General features: G+C 55.0%; 7 protein-coding genes across 7 annotated transcripts; 4 read left to right on the forward strand and 3 right to left on the reverse strand.

The window, feature by feature from the left end:
* Positions 1 to 1,159: 1,159 nt before the first annotated feature.
* A1O3_08119 (uncharacterized protein) lies at positions 1,160 to 4,351 on the reverse strand (the record flags this gene model as incomplete). Its single annotated transcript, XM_007738218.1, has 1 exon — positions 1,160 to 4,351. The coding sequence occupies one exon, from the start codon at positions 4,349 to 4,351 to the stop codon at positions 1,160 to 1,162; it is 3,192 nt and encodes a 1,063-aa protein (XP_007736408.1).
* Positions 4,352 to 5,432: 1,081 nt separating this feature from the next.
* A1O3_08120 (uncharacterized protein) lies at positions 5,433 to 8,244 on the reverse strand (the record flags this gene model as incomplete). Its single annotated transcript, XM_007738219.1, has 4 exons — positions 5,433 to 7,390; positions 7,450 to 7,829; positions 7,890 to 8,017; positions 8,071 to 8,244. The coding sequence occupies 4 exons, from the start codon at positions 8,242 to 8,244 to the stop codon at positions 5,433 to 5,435; spliced, it is 2,640 nt and encodes an 879-aa protein (XP_007736409.1).
* Positions 8,245 to 9,970: 1,726 nt separating this feature from the next.
* A1O3_08121 (uncharacterized protein) lies at positions 9,971 to 13,633 on the reverse strand (the record flags this gene model as incomplete). Its single annotated transcript, XM_007738220.1, has 1 exon — positions 9,971 to 13,633. The coding sequence occupies one exon, from the start codon at positions 13,631 to 13,633 to the stop codon at positions 9,971 to 9,973; it is 3,663 nt and encodes a 1,220-aa protein (XP_007736410.1).
* A 2,056-nt stretch (positions 13,634 to 15,689) lies between these two features.
* Positions 15,690 to 16,031, forward strand: A1O3_08122 (uncharacterized protein; the record flags this gene model as incomplete). Its single annotated transcript, XM_007738221.1, has 1 exon — positions 15,690 to 16,031. One exon carries the CDS (start codon positions 15,690 to 15,692, stop codon positions 16,029 to 16,031), a length of 342 nt encoding a protein of 113 aa, XP_007736411.1.
* A 524-nt stretch (positions 16,032 to 16,555) lies between these two features.
* Positions 16,556 to 17,155, forward strand: A1O3_08123 (uncharacterized protein; the record flags this gene model as incomplete). The annotated part of the gene is made up of 1 exon (XM_007738222.1): positions 16,556 to 17,155. The coding sequence occupies one exon, from the start codon at positions 16,556 to 16,558 to the stop codon at positions 17,153 to 17,155; it is 600 nt and encodes a 199-aa protein (XP_007736412.1).
* Positions 17,156 to 17,671: 516 nt separating this feature from the next.
* A1O3_08124 (uncharacterized protein) lies at positions 17,672 to 18,783 on the forward strand (the record flags this gene model as incomplete). The annotated part of the gene is made up of 3 exons (XM_007738223.1): positions 17,672 to 17,718; positions 17,773 to 17,836; positions 17,890 to 18,783. 3 exons carry the CDS (start codon positions 17,672 to 17,674, stop codon positions 18,781 to 18,783), a joined length of 1,005 nt encoding a protein of 334 aa, XP_007736413.1.
* A 733-nt stretch (positions 18,784 to 19,516) lies between these two features.
* A1O3_08125 (uncharacterized protein) lies at positions 19,517 to 19,855 on the forward strand (the record flags this gene model as incomplete). Its single annotated transcript, XM_007738224.1, has 1 exon — positions 19,517 to 19,855. The coding sequence occupies one exon, from the start codon at positions 19,517 to 19,519 to the stop codon at positions 19,853 to 19,855; it is 339 nt and encodes a 112-aa protein (XP_007736414.1).
* Positions 19,856 to 20,322: the final 467 nt, after the last annotated feature.

Consider the following 20,322-nt stretch of genomic DNA (forward strand, 5'->3'; position numbering starts at 1 on the left):
GGTTAGAGAGTTAGGGTCAACACCCTAAGGGTGGGTGTCAGAATTCATGGCGCCTTATGTCGTGCTGGTCACAACGCTTGTAGATTTAAGGCGCCATGAATTCTGACACCCACTCTTACCCTTACACAACCCCTACTCCTGGAGCCTGACTTACTAGACTAACAATTCCATCCCATCCCACCCCCCTAACCTAGAGCTTATGCCTGACTTGACTAACTATTCCATCCATCACCTTTTAGGCTTTCTCAAAAGGCTACGACGTGATCCTCCTCTCCGATGGTGCCGCCACAACCAGCCCCTCCAGCAGTCAGGAGTCCATCGAGTTCAATTGCGCCCAGACATGGGGGTTTTGTACGTCTTGCAGGGACTTTGCTGTAGGGTTGGGACTGGGCTAAGGTTAGGACTGGGTCTGTAGCTTAAGGTATACCTTCTGGACCTGGGCCTGTAGCCTAGGTAAGGTATTGATTTATTTACAGTACGACCTTCTCCGCCTCTCCAAGCAAAGCAACAAACAGAACAGTTCTTTAGGCGTGCAGTGCAGTGCATCATATCAATCCAGCATGATCTTGTTAACTGTGATATTGGCGGTGCAACATAACATATCCAGCATGATCTTGTTAATTGTGATATTGACGGCGCAACATAACATATCTAGCATGATCGTCAATTGTGATATTGAAGGTGCAACATAACATATCCAGCGTGATCTTGTTAACTGTGATATTGACGAGAATAGAGAGGGCAGAAGAGAGAAAGAGAAGGGAGAAGGCAGAAGGCAGAAGGGAGAAGAGAAATAGTTCAATACTGCCAGTGTTCTTTGGCCATTTGCTTTACATTCACTTTCACATCCACATTCAGGGGTCCTGCCCGCTGCCCGCTGTGGGATTCTTGTCCTTCCGTCCCTCTGCAGTGGTGACTGTCGCCAGTCTTCCCTCCATATGCCGGTCAAAGTCGCACCGACCTCTTCTTTCCTCTTTCCTCCCCTTCCCTGTTCCGCCTCTCCTCCCCCGGCGTCTTATATGCTCTAATTTCCTCTCCTCCACTTGGGCCTCCTTCCCCTTCCCTTCCCCTTCCCTCCGATTCCCTATTCCTCCACTTCAATTCCTACCCATTCCTCCTCATGATCCCTCGACCCTCACAAATGTCCTCTATTGGTCCATCAGGAAGGTGATCCTCGCTTCGACTCAGCCCGCTCCACCGGCGTCTTAGGCCGATTTGGTGTGTTCTCAGGCAAACCCCGAGCAGCCGTCTGCCAGGCAATGACCCGCTCCATCTTCGTCATGGGTCGCGTCGGTGCTCCCGGCACGCGTGGAGAGCTACGGGAGCCAGACCGATTGAGAACAGCAGTGCGAGGACCAGCAGGGGTAGTTGGTGCCGATGTTGGGCCAGGTGCCACTGTGGCGTATTTGCTATTGAGCAAATCGCCCGGAGGGTGGCCTTGGTTCTTGACTTTGGCCACAGTGAAAATGTGGCTTCTCTCGCTCTGGCTCACCGACCCGGTCGGTGTAGGAAGACGAGAAGAGCTGAAAGGAGACCCAGAAGCCGGAGCAGGGGATGGAGTAGGAGCAGGAGTAGGCCCACCGGCACGACTGGCCCTGGCAGGAGGGGTAGGAGTATTCACCACTGGTGTGGCATACTTGCTCTTCATCAGGTCCCCCGGACCGTGGCCTTGATGCTTGACTTTTGGCTCGCTGAAGATGTGGTCGCGATCTTTGGCCATCGGCCCAGACGCACCCGTACCTGCACCACCCCCAACAACGGTGGAAACCGTATTCACCACTGGTGTGGTGTATTTGCTCTTTATCAGGTCCCCAGCAGGAGAGGCAACAGCACTCACCACTGGTGTGGCGTACTTGCTCTTCATCAAGTCCCCAGGACCGTGGCCTTGGTGCTTGACTTTCGGCTCGCCAAAGATGTGGTCACGGTCTTTGGCCATCGGCCCTGACGCACCCGTACCCGCACCCGTATCTGCACTAGCAACAACAACGGCGGAAACCGGAGTTGACACCGGAGCTGACGCCGGGACTGGGGCTGGGGCTGGCGAACCCAGCAAGTTGACTTTGACACCTGGAGCTGTCGGCGAAGTGTCGAGATCGGCCGCGGTGTTGCAGAAGGAGGAATCGAGTTCTTCGATAAAGGTGCTGCAGACCGGAGCAGGAGCGAGAGCCTGAGCCTGAGCCGGCACTGGGGCCATCGGCCGGGCCGACTCGACGCGAGTCTGAGCAAAGCTCGGACTGGATTCTTCGTCGGCGCCATTGGCGGTAAAGGCTCGGTCCTGTTCAGTGAAGGTCGTCAGCAGCTGCAGATGAGGACGAGAAGGAGGCCGGGGATAGGGGTCGAGGTCGGGCCGGTCGGCGCCAACGATGGGCACACGCTCCTCTCGTACCTTGAGCTCCTGCTTGACTCGGTCCAGCTCGTGCTGCGAGTCCTTCTGGTCCTCCTCGGCCTTCTGCCGCTTGGCCTCCTCCATTCGCTGGCCCTCTTCGGCGAGCTTGACCTGTCGCTCCAGCTCCTCAATCTTGCACCGCTGTTGGGCAACCGTGTCCTCCGTGTCCTTGACATATCCCTCCAAGCCGGCGAGAGCAATCTTCTGCTCGTGGATTTCGCCATCCTTCGACTCCACGGTCAAGGTCAGGGCCCCGAGAGCATTCTTTTGCTCGGTGATGGTCGCATCTTTGGCCGTGGCCGATGCTTGCAGGGCCGCCAGAGCTTGCTCCTGCTCATTGACCTTGCTGTCCCGAGACTTGACCACCGAGTTCAAGGTGGCCAGAGCTTCCTGTTGCTCTGTGAGCTGGTCGTCTTTAGACCGGGCCGCCGACTTTGCTGTCTCTAGAGCCTTCTCTAACTCTTGGACTTTAGACTGGGCCGCCGACTTGGCTGTCTCCAGAGCCTTCTCTAGCTCTTGGACTTTAGATCCGACCGCTGACCTAGCCCTCTCTAGAGCCTTCTCTAGCTCTTGGACTTTCTTGCCTTTAGACCCAACCGCCGACCTAGCCGTCTCTAGAGCCTTCTCCAGCTCTTGGACTTTCTTGTCTTTAGATCCGGTCGCCGACCTAGCCATCTCCAGAGCCTTCTTCAGCTCTCGGATTTGGTTTTCTTTAGACCCGACCGCCGACTTGGCCTCCGCAAGAGCTTGCTCCTGCTCCTTGACCTTCCCGTCCCGAGACTTGACCACCGAGTTCATGGTGGCGAGAGCTCTCTGTTGCTCTCTGATCTTGTCATCTTTAGAGCAGGCTGCCGACTTGGCCGTCTCCAGAGCCACCTCCTGCTCGTGGAGTTTCTTGTCTTTGGACTCGGCCGCCGACTTTGCCGTCTCTAAAGCTTTCTCCTGCTCATGGATTTTCTTGTCTCGGGTTTTCACCGACTCTCCAAGGAGCTTGAGGCGGTCTTGATCCCGTAGGATCCGGTCCTTGCTGGCTTGGTGGGTCAACTTGGCTTTCTCACAGACGGCCTTCAGGTCAGTGATGGTCGCTTCCTTATCGGCCACTACTTTGGCGTACGCGTCCAAACCAGCCTGCTGTCCCTTGCCGGTCTTTTCCAGGTCATCGACCTTGACGGCATAGCCGTCTAGCGACCGCTGCTGTTCATCGAGCTTCTTGGTCAGAGTATCGACCAAGCAGTTGCATTGGCTGATCGCGTCCGTCTCACTCTTGATGGCCTCCTCGCTGGCACGGGCCAGGTCGGTCTGTTTGTTGATGAGTTCCTCCTGCGACCTCAAGACCTCGGCTTGTTGTTGAATGATGGCCTCCTCCAGCGCTCGCTTTTGCTTGTTTACCCGAGGCCGGGCCAAGCACGACACACAGCAGGCGAAGCAGGTGAAGCACAAGTAGGTGAGGAACAAGAGCACCAAGAAAGAGACGAACGGGGTGGCGAACAGAGGACTGGGATGGCGAGCATCGCTCGAGCCGTACTCCGGCTGACCGTACTCCGGCTGGCTGCACTCTGGCCGACCGTGCCAGACGACGAGGTCCGTCGACGTCTGCTCTGCCGTTGCCAGAAACTCCGTCTGGACTTGAACATGTTGTTGGGTCTGTATGACCGGGCAAACCGGGTTGAAGATGGCTTGCTCGATTGGCTGCAACAGACAGGTGTGGACGACGCTAAACTCGTCGGAAGAAGCTCGATGGCTATTTCTAAATTTATAATGATGGTCATGTTGTTGAAGAAGGACCACAACCTCCTCTGTCCATGAGTTGGCGTCGAAAAGCGCAGCACCGGAAAAGCTGGTCGAGTCATGCGGGAAGTCAGGACATTTCGGGGCGTCGATGGTGGCCTTGCTGCTGGTGGGCCCGAACCACCAATCTTTCAGCATAAGAAAGAAGTACTTCCAGAAGATCTGTTCTTGCGCCATGGTTGCTGGAGTATTTGAAGGGATTTGATGTGGGTGAGGTTGGTTGGTTGGTTGTGTTTGCGGGTGTTTGAGTGGTTTCTGGCGTGCGCTGGTGGTGAACGCGTTTGATATCTGATAACCAGTAGAGAGTTATACAGTATGACTTGGAGATTTGATGGTATCGAGAGGATGATGGTGGGCTGAAAGGAGAGTGCGCTCTTTGGTTGAACGCGTCTGGTGTTGATGATGCTGTTGCCATCAGACAGTGGGATTGGGATCGACCTGCAGGCTTTGCGCTATCAAGAAGATCATGCGGGATCGGATTTGAAGTAGAGAGACAACGCATCCGCATCCGCGATGGGATGGGTTGGTGCTGGGGTGGAGAGAGAAAGGAAGGAAGGAAAGAAGGAAGAAAGAAAGAAAGATATGCGGCCTTTGTGTGGAAAGGTTGCTGGTGAAATCAACAAGGGCAGTGAATGAATGTCCTTTGTGTTGAGCTCGCCCAAGGCAGTGAATGAATGTCCTTTGGGTACCGGCACAAAGAACATGCAACCAACAAAGATACCAGCAGATTAGAACAATGGCAGAACGCTACTGCATCAAGATTTGGAAGTGAAGGAAGCTTGTGAAATGAAAGCTACCAAGTATAGAGGCTGAGAGGACATGTCCGCGCCTCGACGGGCTGGGTCTGTGTCCCAGCGTGTGCTTCCAGTCTGTAAAGAGCATGGAATCAGAGCCACAGCCACAGCCTAGACCGGAGGGCATGCCGGTAGCTGCAAGGCTGGGGGTACTGACCGGACCGGTTCGCTGAAGAGGCGATTCGACCCCCCCGTGTCGGCATTGTTATGGATCGTCAGAAGGTTCTGAAGAGGTCCAAGTCACTGTAACGGAAAGGAAACAAGTCGCAGGGTCAGCGAAATGTGCTATTTGGGGGTATCATATAAGTAATATACAAGTTTGGTGGCCCGGAAGAAACAGATACCGCTCATGTCGACCAGAATCGCTCTCATCCATATGCCTATCTTGTTGTGACCGTCGTCAAGGTCAAGACCATCGACTCGACCGAAAATTCGTATACAAGCTGTGAATCGTGTTTCCACCCTCATTGATGAGGCATCGTTCCATCATTTAGTCCGTCGCTCAAAATGAAATCGTTGGCCGAAGACTGCCCAAAGTCGACCCAGTCCCATTCGAAAGTCATGGGCATCTGCCATAGATCCTGCGGAACGAACGGTTGTTGAAAAGAACCAACGTTGAGAGGAGACATGGTAGAGCTCGGCATGTGCTGCTGGCCGAGGTCAGGGCTCATTCCAGGCTGGTTGAGTATGTCGGCGTAGTCGTTGTCGAGGTTGGGCATATGGAAAAATGAGGCGTTGGTGTTAAGACCGTTGCCTTGGGTCGTGGTTGTTGATGTGGGAGGCATCCCGCTCGTGGACGGGACGGCGCCAACTCCTCGAGGAGATCCTCCAGTGCCGCTTGACCTCCGTGAACCGGAAGGCCGGTTATTCTTTTGAGCTTGCACCTGCGCCATCGCGGACTGGTTGACCCGCACAACTTCTTCGGGAACAAGCCGACGCTTGCGCTTGGAGCCTTCCCTCTCCGCCTTTTCAACCACAACCCTTGCGATACGAGCAAACTCGGAGCAGACAGTGAGCATGCGATTCAAAGACCCCGAGCCTTCATCACGAGCAATATTGGATAAGAAGTTGACAACGAGGTCCATCAGCTTGATGTCGGCTCTGGCGCGCGTATCTTGAGGATTTTGCAGGACGTTCGCAAAAAGTGTGACCAGAGCGGAGACAGGGAAATACAGGATGAGCCATACGCAAGCAAAGTCTCCTTGTGGGATATACTTGATCAGATGGATAGAGGCCCGGGCGGCTGAGACACAGAGAGCGGCGGAGGAGAAGACTCGAGGGTTGAGCGGCCGAGCGTTGAGTCCTTGGATAGCATATTCGGACAACCGACTGGTCCAATAGCCATGGTGAACCGACATTCGGTGGATGGTGGTTAGGCAGTTGTAGTAGGAGAAATGAAGGACGACAATGTGCAGGGCTAGAGGGGTGTGCGTTGTCTTGATTTCGTGCTCTGGCCGGAAATCGATCGGAATGCTGTCTTTCCAAGCCTCGAGTTCTTTGTCAAGCTCGCCGATAGTGTTGAGCAGTTCGCCGTCACTCTGCTTCGAGGCCCGGACAGAGTAGAGTTGTCGGTAGACCTTGCTGGAGATGGTGGCAAATTCACACATTAGACGGAACAGATTGATCTTGCCCTTCCCATCCCCCAGCGGAACATTGCCGATATTGTCCGGAGGATCCTCTGAAGGCAAGTCGACGTTCATATCGTCGTCATCTTGAGCAGGGGGTCTTCCGGACCGAAGACACGCATCTTTGTCGAGGAGGTAGGCAATCCAGAAGACTCGTTTGCGTTGCTCGACCTCGATGGGATTCAGGTTGAACGCCGACCCTCGTTTGTGAAGGCCGATCGTGTGCGAACATCTGATCGCGGCAGCGATGAGGAAGAATGACGGCTGAGGGTTCGGAGTACCCTGCAGGAACAAAGCCATACCCAGTAAGGCCTGGACACTGAGCAGATCGGTATTCCGCATGGTGAGTTCGGTGATAACCCCCATCGCGTTCTTCAAATACAGCCACGCCTTACGGTCGTCCTCTTGTGGAACCACATTGCTCATGACTCTGATGCGATAGGCGATGGCTAAGGCGACGTTGATGCTGGCCCACCAGCCACTGCCCTGGTAGGGATCCCGTGAATATTGCTTTTCCACCAAGTGCATGAAAGTGGGCTCGTGAAATAGCGGAAACATGCAGTTGAAATTCTCAAAAAAGTCCTTGAACAATGAGAGAGCCTCTTCCTTTGGCGGTAAAGGCTTGAAAACCCGGCGGACAAAGATGTCGCCGAATATCTCGGGCTTCCAATATTGCCACTTATTTTCGTCTTCATTGACGGCATTCTGTATAGTTTCTTGGAAGGACGTGTCGCCTGTCTTTTCGTTGACCCATTCAATGCCTTTACTTGAAAAGATCGAGAACGCGGACGATGACCCTGGTCGTGATTAGAAGGCAGTGTGAAAATGAGACAGGATTGACCGTTCAGGCACTCACCAATATATCTAGTCTCGCCCACATTGTTGGTGACAAGTGAGCACATGGCCTCCGAGAGATTCTCGACATCTTCTCGGCCTGCTCTATCGCCATCGGCGCTTGGGGTGGTAAAGGATTCGCGGGGGGTATCATGGGAATCTCGCTGAGACCCTGTTTGAGGAGAAGTTCCTGGTATTGAAGAGCCTGGACCACTCTTCGGTGGAGCGGGCGAGTCTGTTCTTTGTGCTGTGTTCTCTCTGGAGGAAGCCTTCTCAGCCAGACGCTTCTCCAGGGTGCCGAGATCAGTCTTGCCGGCCTCGTCTTCAGTCAAGAGACCGGACATGCGCAACAGAGACTCCATGCGCCCGAGGCGGTTTTCCAGGCCCTCGATATATTTGGCACTAGCCTCGCAGGTCAGCTCATGCTCCCAATCGAACCCAGTGACCATTTGTGCCACATACCCTTTTGGCGGATTCCTCTTCTTTTCCACCTGTGTGAAGACACATTCCGTCTTGTAGTTTATGCAGTGACCACATTTAGGCATCTTCCCGTCACATTTGATTTTCTTTTTTCTGCACATGTCGCAAGCCTGCCAAGAATGTCAGAGCCCGAAGTATGTCTTCAAGTTGGCTGAGAACGCACCCTCGCAATGCGCCGGCGCTTCGGGTCGTTCTCGTCGCCGCCGCCATCATTGAAGTCAGAATATGCTATAGAATTGCCATCTCCGTTGTAAGCGCCGAAGATTTGAGGCGTCTGGTGGGATACAAACTGGGACATGTCGAATCCCAGACTATCTATGCCGCCTTGATGGTCCATGTTGGCTCAGATGCGGTCGCCCGCAGAGAGACCTCTTCCCCGGCCGGTTGGATCGAGCGGACTTCGGATATTCGTTTGTGACACTGATGAATGGAGCCACCCGATGACGAAGGACCAGAGAGGGGCGGGAAAGGTCAGCATTTGTAAGCCAATAGGCTCATAACGTTAACGTTAGGTGGCGAGGACGACGGCAGGAAAGGGAGCGTGTCGTAGAAGAGGGGGGAATTCGGGCAGACAGGAGATGAGACGTGAGAGCTCGTTTGAACTGTATTAGTTATGAGGCAGAAGCAGGTCCCAGAACTTTTAATTGATGGAAGCCTGGAGTCGGAAGGCCTTGCAAAGAACTCGTGCCACACGGGCACCAGGGTGGGCTGGTGATTGTGTAAGGCCGTGTGCCCAGACTCCCTAAATTGATAATCGTGACGAGACTTGGCCGCCTACAGGAGTACATACAGTGCAGAAACAACTAATAGTCACCCCCCATACGGTAAGCAAGGGAGCCTAAGCAGCCTAAGGCGCCTAGTAGAGAAGTCACCCCGGGCGTCACCCACTTTAACTAGAGCTGGCAGTGGGGGCGATTGGCATGCGCATTGCTGGCCAGTGTCCGTGCTCTTTGAGTCTGCGGTGGCGTCCATCTTTCAAGTTCTTATTTCCATCATCTCCGTCCCTCCGACATGACTGCTGGCTGCCACTGGCATGATTCACAAGAGATCTGCTGCGCTGCACGCCGTACTCCGGCCCTCACTGGTCTCCAGACACGGCTACGGCCACCATGCCAACATGCAGCTTGTTGTCAACGTGGCTGTGGCTGCCGTCAGGTCAGTCCCCTTCGAGTCTCAGGATCCTTGCAGCAACCTCAATTTGGGGGGAGCCATGCTGATGATACCTCAGAGGTCCGTTTCAGGTGCCCTGACCGAGCAAAAGAAGCTCCACGGAGACTCCGGCCCCGACTTGCGCCAGATGGCAGATGGCCGCACGGTCGGTTTCTCACTTGAGCGCCTGCCCCTGCTCCTCCTGCCCCTGTTCCTGCTCCGCTAGCGATGGCAAATAACGAATACGAAGTACGATGACCTCGGATTCTCGGTCTCCTGGAGCGCCCGGCGGATCCGACGCCAGCCTTTTCCTTTTCGTCCGAGACGGAGCTTTTGATAAGCTCCAGTCACGTATACCACTTTTAACATAAGGAGAGATGCCAGAAGCGGGACAATCTCAGCGATCAACCTGGCATGCCGAGTCGGCCGAATGCGCCTGAACTGGGTCCCGCCACTGGCACATAGTCCAGGACCTCATTCTGGTCTCCACGATCGATTTTGGTATCTCGCCAGGAAGTAATTTTCCTCGATTCCACCGCGCATGGCAATTGGGCAGATCTTGCTGGCAGGGTTTGCGGCATCCCCGAGTAATGAACAATTTTTTCCAACCCGTTGAGACCAATCGATAATGACGGCATAGTACATGGACACCGGCCGAGGTAGAAAGAAGAGGACTTTGTATTGACACAGAAGAAGGTTTGAAAGGAACCCCGATTCTTTCCTTTCGGCCGCGCTCTGTGTCCGTGTCCCGACTGTGTATCGATGCTCGGTGGCCACACACATCGTAAGAGTCAACTGAGGCCGAAAATGAAACCGAAAACGAAACCGACAACGTCAACGATGGGCTTCGGGAAGATGCATGTGTCATTGGCTCAGGGATCTGTTGTCCCGATCCTGTTTGGTATCCGCCACATTCAGGGCCCCCAATGCGACTTGCCAGCCTTCCACTCTTCACAGTTCCTGATGAGTCTCCAGCCGTGCTGCACGCGGAACTTCTCATTGCATCGGATGAAGTTCTTCCCCGTTGTGCTGAAGGTGAATCCAGGGTTGTCGGCAACCCAACCCCCATTGATCACAATCTGACCATTTTCAATCACCATTTCGACTTTCGAAGGCTCGACCCAGCAGACCGGTGGAAGGCCCTCAATTGCATCCATCACCTGTCTCCAGCTGGGTGGCTGTTCTTGTCGAGACTGAGGTTGGCTTGGGCTTGGGTTTTGGCTGGCGTTCTCGAGGTTGTGCCTGCTGTCGGTCTCCTGGTTGCTGTTCGGCTCTTTTACGGCATCGCCGTTTCCATCCGTTCCGCCACCGTGTCCGGCATCTCCGTCCCGGTTGTTGTCTCCTCCGCCCTGTCCTCCGCTGCCGCCTCCTGGGCCCTCCCTCCCATCCTCCTCCTCGTCCTCCCCCTCATCCTCCTCCGCATCCTCCTCCTCATCCTCCTCCTCCGATTCCCCCTGTTTCTCCAGGAGCTCGGGCCAATATCGTTGAGCCAGCGCCAGATCTTCATCCGAGAGCCTATTCCTGGTGAAAGTCGGGCTCCCGGGCGGCGAACCATAAAGGTCGGAGTCTTCAGCCTCTGACTCCTCGTCAGAAGCTGACTCCTCACTCTCTGATTCACCGACGGCATCGCCGTCAAGATCGCTATCGGCGCTGCTCCGATAGTAGCCGTCCTCGTCAATGTCCAGGTTGCCATTCAGTTGTTCGAAATCCGCCGAGTCTTCGGAGCTGTCGGAGCAAGACTCGCTCTCGGAATCAAGGTGCTCTCTGTAGGCAATCACTGCTGGGTCTCTCTCACCCTCTCCAGTGTACATGCCGAGCTCAATGACTCCGTCTTCTCCGACATAGGCCCCGGGAGGTAGCTGAACTGGTGCAGTGGTGGTCTGCACCTCGCCATCGGCGTTGTTCGCATTTGTCTCTGCGGCAGGGATGTCCGCATCAACCTCCATTGCGTTTGTCTCACTCGGCGGTTCCTCCCAATCGACGTCCATGGTTTCAGATGGGGGATCGAAGCTGTCATCGACAGCGGGCGGCTCTTCTCCGCCTTCCTCCATATCCACTTCCGGCGTCGTGCTGATCCCAGCAGCGCTTGTCGAGGCTTCGCTGTTCACAAGACCAGGGAAGAGCCCATCGGGCTGCTGGCTTGGTTGAACCGGCTCAGACTCTGGCTGAGTGGCAGCAGCGGTTGACAGGCAATGGGAAAACACTGAGCTGCTGGAGCCCTGCCCTGGCTCTCTTCGAGGAAGTCTCCGGCGTATAGGCCTGATCTGACGACGTCCCCTATTGACCGTCGCCCCCCTAGTCCGCACCGCCTCCTCTAGCTCGGTTGGACGGACTAATGTTTGTTGCCAGGGGGTCGGCTGCTGGTCAACTTGCGCCCGCTCACTTTCGCCCTCGACAACCTCAGGCATTTGAGGCGCCTGAGGGGCCTCGGGTTCCGGCAGCGTTGGCACCGGCGTCGGCATGCTCACGACGACATCCACAGAGTCCTCCGCCTCCATAGGGCACCGATCTCCCGGGAAATGGTATGTGTTTGTCTCCTCAGCGAAGCGAACACGCGCCGAGACCTGGCGAGTACTATTTCCACTTCGCAAGATCCCCCGTGGTGTCGATCCTGCAGCTCTGGGAGCCTCTTGGCCCACGCCAGAGAGGCTCACATTGGCGGCTGGCAAAGCTGCATCTGACGGAGGCTCTGCATTAGGTGCAGGAGAAAGTGCCGCGGCAGACAACGAGCCCTCCGAACTGGGCTTCGTGTCGTCATCGTCGTCGCTATCGTCGTCATCGTCGTTGTCCTTGCCGTCGTTGTCGTCGGCGTCTTTCTCCTCCTCCTCGACCGTCTTGTCTTGCTGCGATTGAGGAGGCGGGGTTGTGGGAGGACGAAAGTCCTCTACGCCAGCCGGGATCTCAGACTCAGCAGCCACCTCCGGCGTCTCAGCCGAAGATGGTGCCTCGTCGGCTTCAGAAGGGGCCTTTTCAGGCTCCTCGTCAGCGTCCCAGGCGCCGGGCATTGCGGGAGGACTCGACTGCGCCTTCTGTTGAGGCATCGCCTCTAGCGCAGCAATCTGTCCGACGACAACGTCATCTACGGCTGCGGGATGGGCTTCCTGACTTGTGGACTCTGCCTGCTGCATGGTCGGCTGAGTTTGCTCATCCGAAGCGACGACGTCTTCATCGCTTGCAGCGGCCTTGTCCAAGGTCGGAAACATCCCAGGGTCGAGTGAACTGAGACGGGCATTGGCCTTCATCTGGGCTCGCTGGGCTCGCTCGGCTCGCCACTCATCGAGAGCCTTCTGTTGCTCGCTAGTCCGCCGTCTTCTGGATGGTCTGGTGACAGGTGACGCAAACCGGGTTTTCTCCCGAAACCGCGCGAGTTCCTCCTCATCGGAGGACTCGCAATCAACCTCATTGATTGACTTTGTTGGGGCTCGAGATTTCGGTTGAGGCTTGGCCGGAGACGACAGAGGAAGGTCCAGGTCCATCCCTGTTGGAAGATTGGGCCCGGAAAAGAACGGAGACTCTCTGGGCAGCTTGCGGGGCTGCTTCTTGGGCGATTTCAGGGCAGGGCCGGGAGCAAGGACAGTAGCAGGAGCAGGAGCAGGGGCGGGCAGGGCGTCGGTCTGGGTGCTCTGATCCACTGGGGCCACCGGCCGTGGGAGCTTGGAGATCTGCTCATCGAGCATTCGGGCCCGTAACTTGGCTTCACGGATCGCGTTTTCCAGTTCGAGCTTGCGCAGCTGGTACTTCCCTCTGGCCTCTTCCCATGCAACGGTCAGGCCATGGAGTGACTCGGCGCCTCGCGCCAGCAGGCCGTTGACCAACGACTGCACAAGGTATGCGAGCACAGAGGCGTATCTGCGGGAGAGGGAGGGTAGCTCCTTGCACAAGAACCACGAGTACCGACCGACGAGGGCGACAACCAGAAACGCAAACAGACCCATGACATCCGTGAGCTTGAGGATGCTTCTGACCACGAACCCAAGAGTCTTGGCGAGTTGGGTTCGGGTCTGGTTGACGAGCCATATGCCCAGTTGTTCGGCGGAGCCATCCTCGAGATGGGAAACGACCAAGTCTTGCCATTTTGATGCCATAAATGTGGCAAAGGCGGAGGAGGAAGCATTGGACTCGTTGCCCCTTGTACTGGCCGTTTCGAAGGCCGGGGTGTGTGCGGCATTGGGGCTGGCATCGCCAACCACCGCGGTGCTGTAAGAGCTGCTGGGCAGGTCGCCCTTGAGATTGCCCACTCTCCAGCCAACGACTTCTTGGTAGTCGATGATGCGGTAGTTCTCGTCGTGGGTGGCCCAGTAGAATGTTGTCAAGGGCGTCGCGGACGGAGGCGTGCTAATCAGGCCTGTGCCAATCGTTGAGAGCAGCCTCGTGGACAATACACGAGGAGCAGGAGGAGCAGTTGTCACTGCCACGTCGACTGAGGAGCTGCTGGTGTCAACACGCTCAGGTGTCTTCTCTTTACCTATATCGATATCGATATGGCCTTGCCGCATGACTTGCCAGCTCAGAACGCCGAACAAGGCGGCTCCGACTGCGACGGCTTGAACGCCTTCGGGGGTGATGCGTTGCGCCATCACAGAGGACCCCAGGCAGAGGTAGAAGAGCAAGAGGAAGACGAAAACTGATCGAGTCATGGTTGGTGTTGACTGGTCTTTTCAAGAGAGAGAGAGAGAAAGGTTTGTGTGATGCGACGACGCTTGTGGTCTTGTTCGCGGAGAGAAGATAAGTTTGTGTTTGTGTTTGTGTTTGTCGTACGCTCTTTTGGCGTCTGCAGGATGTTGTCTTCCTGTCGTTGTTGTGCTGTTTGTGTTGCTTTTGCGCTTTGCAGGATCTGTCTTCCTGTCTCAACTGCGCTTATGAGGTAGGTGTGAGATGGGGAGGGCGGTTTCTCTTGCTTTTGAAGAGGTGGGTACGGTGTGAGATGAGGAGGGCGGTTTCTCTTGCTTGTGAAGAGGTAGGTATGGTGTGAGATGAGGATGGTTTTGAAGAATCTCTTGCTTGTGAAGAGGTAGGTGCGGTGTGAGATGAGGAGGGTTTGGTGGTTCTCTTGCTTGTGAAGAGTTTGTGGAGAGGTAAGAAGATAGGAGAAGGTTTCGGGTTCGCATGAAAGGTCAAGGCTTGACAGAAGCGTTGGAAGAGTGGTCTTGAAGATACTGATGAGAATCAAGAACGATCAAGAACACTGGCTTGCTGTCGATCAGTCCAAAGACGAAGGATGCGAGGTGAAACGCGTTTATGAAACAGAGAAGAGAAGGGAGAGAGGGTTGCTGAGTGAAGAGGGAATATTTATAGGTGGGTGAATGTGCGAAAAACGCAGGTACCGGCAGGATAGGTGGACAACAGATGATATTGCCAGTATCTCGAGGCAACGAGCGGCAGATTCACGCGCAGAGAACAACAGGACAGTGAATTGCGCAGCAATACTGCCAGCACCTCGAGGCAGGGTGCGGCAGAATCGACCACCCAAGGCAGTGAAGGCAATGAAGGCAGTGAAGTGGCCGAATTCGAACACCAGGACCAGTCTATCATTCACAACCAGAACAACGTGCTGTGTGAATTAAGCAGGATACACCACCTCCGCCACTCGAGGCAGTGTGTAGCTGCTGCATTCTATGCATGCCACTGCCGCCACCCCTGGGAGCAGTAACATGAATAGAAGAGTGGACGAGAGGGGGCAGAAACAGCCGAGTTGTCCTGATTCAGATGTCATGGCCCTCATCTACTGGGGTGTTGCTCTCCACTGCAACTGATAGTGGTCTTCTACATAACTGTGGTTTACCAAATTGACCGTTGTGGACGAGGCTGAGGGTTTTAGGGAGGTCGAAATTGCCTACCTAGTACCTAGCTACCTAGCTACCTTAGCACAGCCTCGTGTACGCAATCAACACTCTTTGCACCAGCAGAATGGCTGGACAATAGCGCCGAAAGCGTCGGAATACGACAGGGTCCAGTCTGGGTTTGGCAAGGACCAAGTCTCAGCACTTCCGAACTGCTGTGTTCATTGTCCGAACAAAGACTTAGGGCTTAGGCCTCGTGGAGTAAAATCCAACAAAGAGGTGGTGGCCTAAGCGCTTACAACCACGGCCAATGACAAACCACTTAGAAGATGGTTGTCTCACATGGCAATTCAAATGCTGTGAGATACGAGTAAAACGTACGAAGTGGCGAAATGTATGACATCGATGGCTTGGGGCAAAGGCAGCCGGGCTGATCGCTTCTGATCAGCCCGCAGATCAATTAGCCAGAGGTACGAGTACATTAGGGACCTAGTAAGGTACCTAGGTATGTTTTAGGTACATGCGTACGACGGCAGCCCTCAGGTACTCCGTACTTGGGGGTGGAATGGCGAAGGCTACGACGAAAACCGGTTTTGCTGAACGGACCCTGGGTCTTACTGTGTATATTAGGGACTTGGATCCTGCGTTGATATGGATTTCATTTCCACCAGTTTGAGTCCTTGTATATTACAGTATCGAGGAAGACACCTGTATCATTTTCACTCACCCCAGGATACTCATCGCTGCTTGTTGGGTGTGTGGCTATATTACCCCACCAGTCCTCCATATATCCTGCGAGATCTGAACTCGCTTCACCCCTCCAAAAGGAGAGCTTGATCTGTTTGTCACTATCATGTCGGACAACGCCGGTTTCTTCAAAAGGACATCAGAGGCCGTCGCATCTGCTGGTGCCTCCGCCGCCGGGGCCGTCTCGGGCAGTCTGTCCCTGGGGGCCAATGCTAGCCACAAGAAGACGACCTCGACCAAAACCAGAGTGCCTATCGACAATGGCTGGCAGCAGGGGCAGCAGCAGCAGCAGCAGCAGCAACGGCAACAGCCGATCACGAATGGCGCGGGTCAGCCGGCCCAAGGACGAATCACGACTGGAGGCCTCGGTGAGCAGAAGCGCTTGACAGACGCGCAGTACGAGGAGCGGATGGAAGACGAGTACGCGAAGAGGGAGGGCGGCGCGTGAATGCCATGTCTCTCGTCGTACTTCCACAGCAGGACTATCTATCGGGATCGGTCTTTCGCGCCGGTGTCGAGAGGGTGTGAACTGGGGCTTGGAACGGACGGGGATGGAGATGGAGATGGAACCGGGCGAAAGCAATCATGCGCAGCGCAGGGCTTCCGTCGAGAGGAGTCCGTGGTGGGATCTCTACTCTCTATATCGTTAGTCAAGCAGATATCCTCCTTTTTGGGAGAAAAAATGCTGTGCTAGATACATACGAGGCCTAGAGTTGATGGCAGCGATACTCTGTAGGACTCCGTACATATGTTGGTACCTGTTGACAACTTGAACTTCAGCGTTCCTGCGATGACGTCGTTGCTTATTTGCTCTTGCTCTGCTCCATTCTGCCAAATTTCTTATTTGGCGCGCCGTGGGCTCTCTCGCCTGTGCTTTTTACAATCGTTCTATGCCTGGACATTTACTGACCTGGTATTGCCAGCTTGTGGAATTGAGATTGGGTCATTCCAATTCCCATACCTGCAGTCACGATGCCTCCAAACGTGAACAAGGCCCTAGAATTCATTGATGCAGCTCACAGAGAAGACCCGAACATAGTCCAAGTCAATGGGGAATCAATCCCGTACGAGCTACACTATGCTCAGAAGATGTCCAAATACCTCGACCTCCATACTCCCTACGCCGACCCTCTCCTCGTGACGGCCGCGCGAGCCCAGCATTTCCGACGCTGGGAGGTTCCTCGAGACTCCTATCCCAGGACGAAAGCGGGCTACCTCGCATGGAGGGCATTCCTGAAAAAGAGACAGGCGGAACAAGTCAGACAGCTTTGTTTGGAGAGCGACTACAGCACAGACGAGGCGGATAAAGTCGCAGCATTGGTCGCCAAAGAAGATCTCAAGAAGGGCGAAGGGAAGGGCGATCCAGACGCGCAGATCATTGAAGATGTCGCGTGTCTGGTGTTCCTGGACGACCAGTTCGACGGGTTTGAGAAGGCACATGACGAAGACAAGATCGTTAGCATCTTGCAAAAGACCTGGGTAAAGATGGGCAAGCGTGGTCAAGAGCTCGCTTTGGCCATGGATCTGAGCGATCGGGCCAAAGAGCTGGTTGGAAAGGCTTTGGCAGGCTAATCTGCCTCTTGTACCGCCATCGGCAGCGAGGCCTTTCCCGCGACTTAGACTTGACCGGACGACATCTTTTCGAAGCAACAGGAAACATCACTGTTCGACTATATTTGGGCCGCAGAGAACGTGGCTGTGGCCCCGTCTGGTGCCAAGCGTCCCACACGGACATGTCGAGTCCCTGCAGGCACTATTCATATCTTGATCAAGGACAAGAACCACAGGAGGTGGGATACAGTTTGCGGGACCTGTGTACCCTCGTTGACCGACACTGTTGACGCTCGTCCTACACTTTTGTCGCCTCTGCTAGTGCCTTGTTTGGGCGATCTGGTAGCTCTGTATCCCGCTATTGGGATCGGTCTGCCAACCAGCTTCTGCCCGGCCGACTACTCCGGACTGTATGTACAACTCCGCAGGCGCCCCGCCGGTTCGTGTCTGTTTATAAGACCAGACCCGATCAACCTCAACAAGTCGCCTCTTCCACTCTCCAAAGAACTGAGACATTAGCATCTACTCCAACTCGACATGCCTCCATACCCCAAAATCGATTGTCACTCTCATTACCTTCCTCCGTTAGTGCTACCATAGCACAAGAGGCACTTACTACCGTAGCTGACAGCCAGTAGTGGATATCGGGAGGCGCTCGCCGAACATGGCCATACGCATCCTGACGGTATGCCTGCAATTCCGGTGAGCCCCATGGCTATCTGTGCACTGGCCTGTTGCCACTAACCAGGCTTCAGCAATGGAGCGAAGAGAGTCATCTCGACATGATGAAGACCGTTAATGTGACCAAGAGCGTTCTCAGCATCAGCTCCCCGGGCACTCATCTCAAGGCGGGCGACAACGCATTGGCTCGAAAGGTAACGCGATATGTCAACGAGTTTGGTGCCGACCTCAAGCGAAGAAGACCGGATCAGTTTGGCTTCTTTGCTTCGCTGCCCTTGGCCGACGTCCAGGGTTGTTTGGAAGAAATCCCCTATGCCTTGGACGAACTCAACGCCGATGGCTTCGTCGTTCTCACCAATTTCCATGGTTCATATCTTGGACATAAAGACTTTGACCCGATCTTTGATGAGCTCAATCGACGGAAAGCCATTGTGTTCATGCACCCGACAACCCCATGCTTACCTCACGGCGGCGCTGCGGCAACGCCTCTGGCAGACTTCCCGAGGCCCATGTTTGAATTCTTGTTTGACACTGCCCGTGCTGTCATCAATCTGTTTCTATCGGGGACCGTTGGTCGGTGTCCCAACATTACATTCCTCGTGCCTCACGTCGGCGGCGCGTTTCCGCCGCTGATCAACAGATTTGCAAGCGTTGGTCCGGCCTTGAATCTGCCGGGACTTGACCCCAAAGTCACTCCGACGTGGGTCAAGGAGAGGCTGAACCAGCAGTTCTACTTTGACACCGCGGGATGGGCTTTGCCGGAGCAAATTAAAGGCTTGTTGCAGTACGTTACAGTGGACAGGATGTTGTACGGGAGTGACTTTCCCTTCACACCGCTGCAGACCGTCGCGCCGTTGTCACTGGAGCATGATCAGTATTTGCCGGAGGTGTTTCCTGACCAGGAGGAGCGTGAGAAGTTGTGCAGCAAGAATGCGCTCAAGCTGCTCAATCGACAGTCTAGACAGTAGCCACAGCCACACTGCTTGGAACAGAGCGGGCGAGATTCCTGGTTTGGTCAGCGCACATGGGTTGACGTCTACATGGCTGGATGCTACATACAGCCAGGCACCACAGGCATCTGGGTTGCCAGAAGAAGGGTTCCTTGATACTGTAACTACCTTACCTCAGGTAGAAGACACAGTACTAGTAGCACTTGCTCAAGTGTTCTCTCGGTTCTATATATACAGTAGGGTGTCTTTACTTGCGACAGCATTTCGATCCTACCTGTTCTGGCATCCCATCCCTCCTGTCTTCGTCTTCCAGGCAGGCGCATCGATAAACAGGGTTCAAAGTACCAGGCACATGACAAGGCTCAGTCCAGCTTCGTGTACTCCGTAGTACGGCTGGAATTCCCGGGGCCAGTCATGAGCGGGAGCCCCTCTCGCCGTGGTGGCACTGTCGTCAGAGCCTGGCGCTGGTGAAGTCACGGTGGTGAAACTGCCTTTGCCTTCCAGCACATATAGTATCAGGTAACAGCCCGACCTGGCATGCATTGCTCCGACCGTCCACCACCACCACCTCCACTCCACATCCACACGAGACTGGCACTTAAGTCCACTTCCCCTTCCCGACCGACAGAAGAGGATTGCCCAATACTGACTGTACCTCCCGACCGATAGAAGAGAATTACCCAACACTGACTATACCTCCTCCACCTCCACAAGTGACTTTGCGTTTGTCCGTCCTCTCATCCCCGTCATCATGTCAGATACTGGCACCGGCACCGACACCGGCAAGGGAGTCGCGCCGGACTCTCACTCTGCCCTCTTCGGCCTCGAAGGAAAACGACCGTCAACCACGGCCGGGGCTGGCGCGGGATCAGGAGTCATGGGTACAAGTGGACATTCGGCAGCTGGAGCTGCAAACCCAACCCCAACCCAGGGCGGTGTGGCCGGTGTCGGCGTCTCGGACAAGGACAATACACAACAACCCACCACGGCGGGCATCGAGCACGGTGGAAAGAGCACTGCTGTTCCAGGCTCCGGGGCCGAGACCTTGACTCCTAGTCAAGGATCAGGAGAGATACCTCCGAAGGTATGAGTCGGCATGGTCAAATGACTTGAGGTGTCGGGCACGGTAAACAAATGGTTTGTGTTGTCGGGCACGGTAAACAATCCACAAAAGCTATCAGGCACGAACGAATCCACAGAAAACAATCCACAAAGGCGATATATCAGGCACGAATGAATCCACAAACGCTATCACGCACGAATTAATCCACAAAACCTATTAAAGTACGATCGAGTCCGTCCAAACGCAAGGAGGAAGAAGGCCAAGCTCAGGTGGTACACTACAGAGTCCTTTGAGTGGTTGGCTGGACAAAGGCATATCCAGCTTGAGAGGGTGCGGCAACCAAAAAAAAGGATCGTCTCGCGGTAGCTGTGAGCGTGTTAACACAACCCGTTCTTTTCAAGCATATGATGGATGGGGATCCGCGATTTGGCACCCTGTCTCTCTATCCCTACGAGCCTCGACCGAGCATGCACTCCTGCAATGAGTATGACTAT

The sequence above is a fragment of the Capronia epimyces genome (genome assembly GCF_000585565.1).
Source record: "Capronia epimyces CBS 606.96 chromosome Unknown aczIQ-supercont1.7, whole genome shotgun sequence".
NCBI lineage: Eukaryota > Fungi > Ascomycota > Eurotiomycetes > Chaetothyriales > Herpotrichiellaceae > Capronia > Capronia epimyces.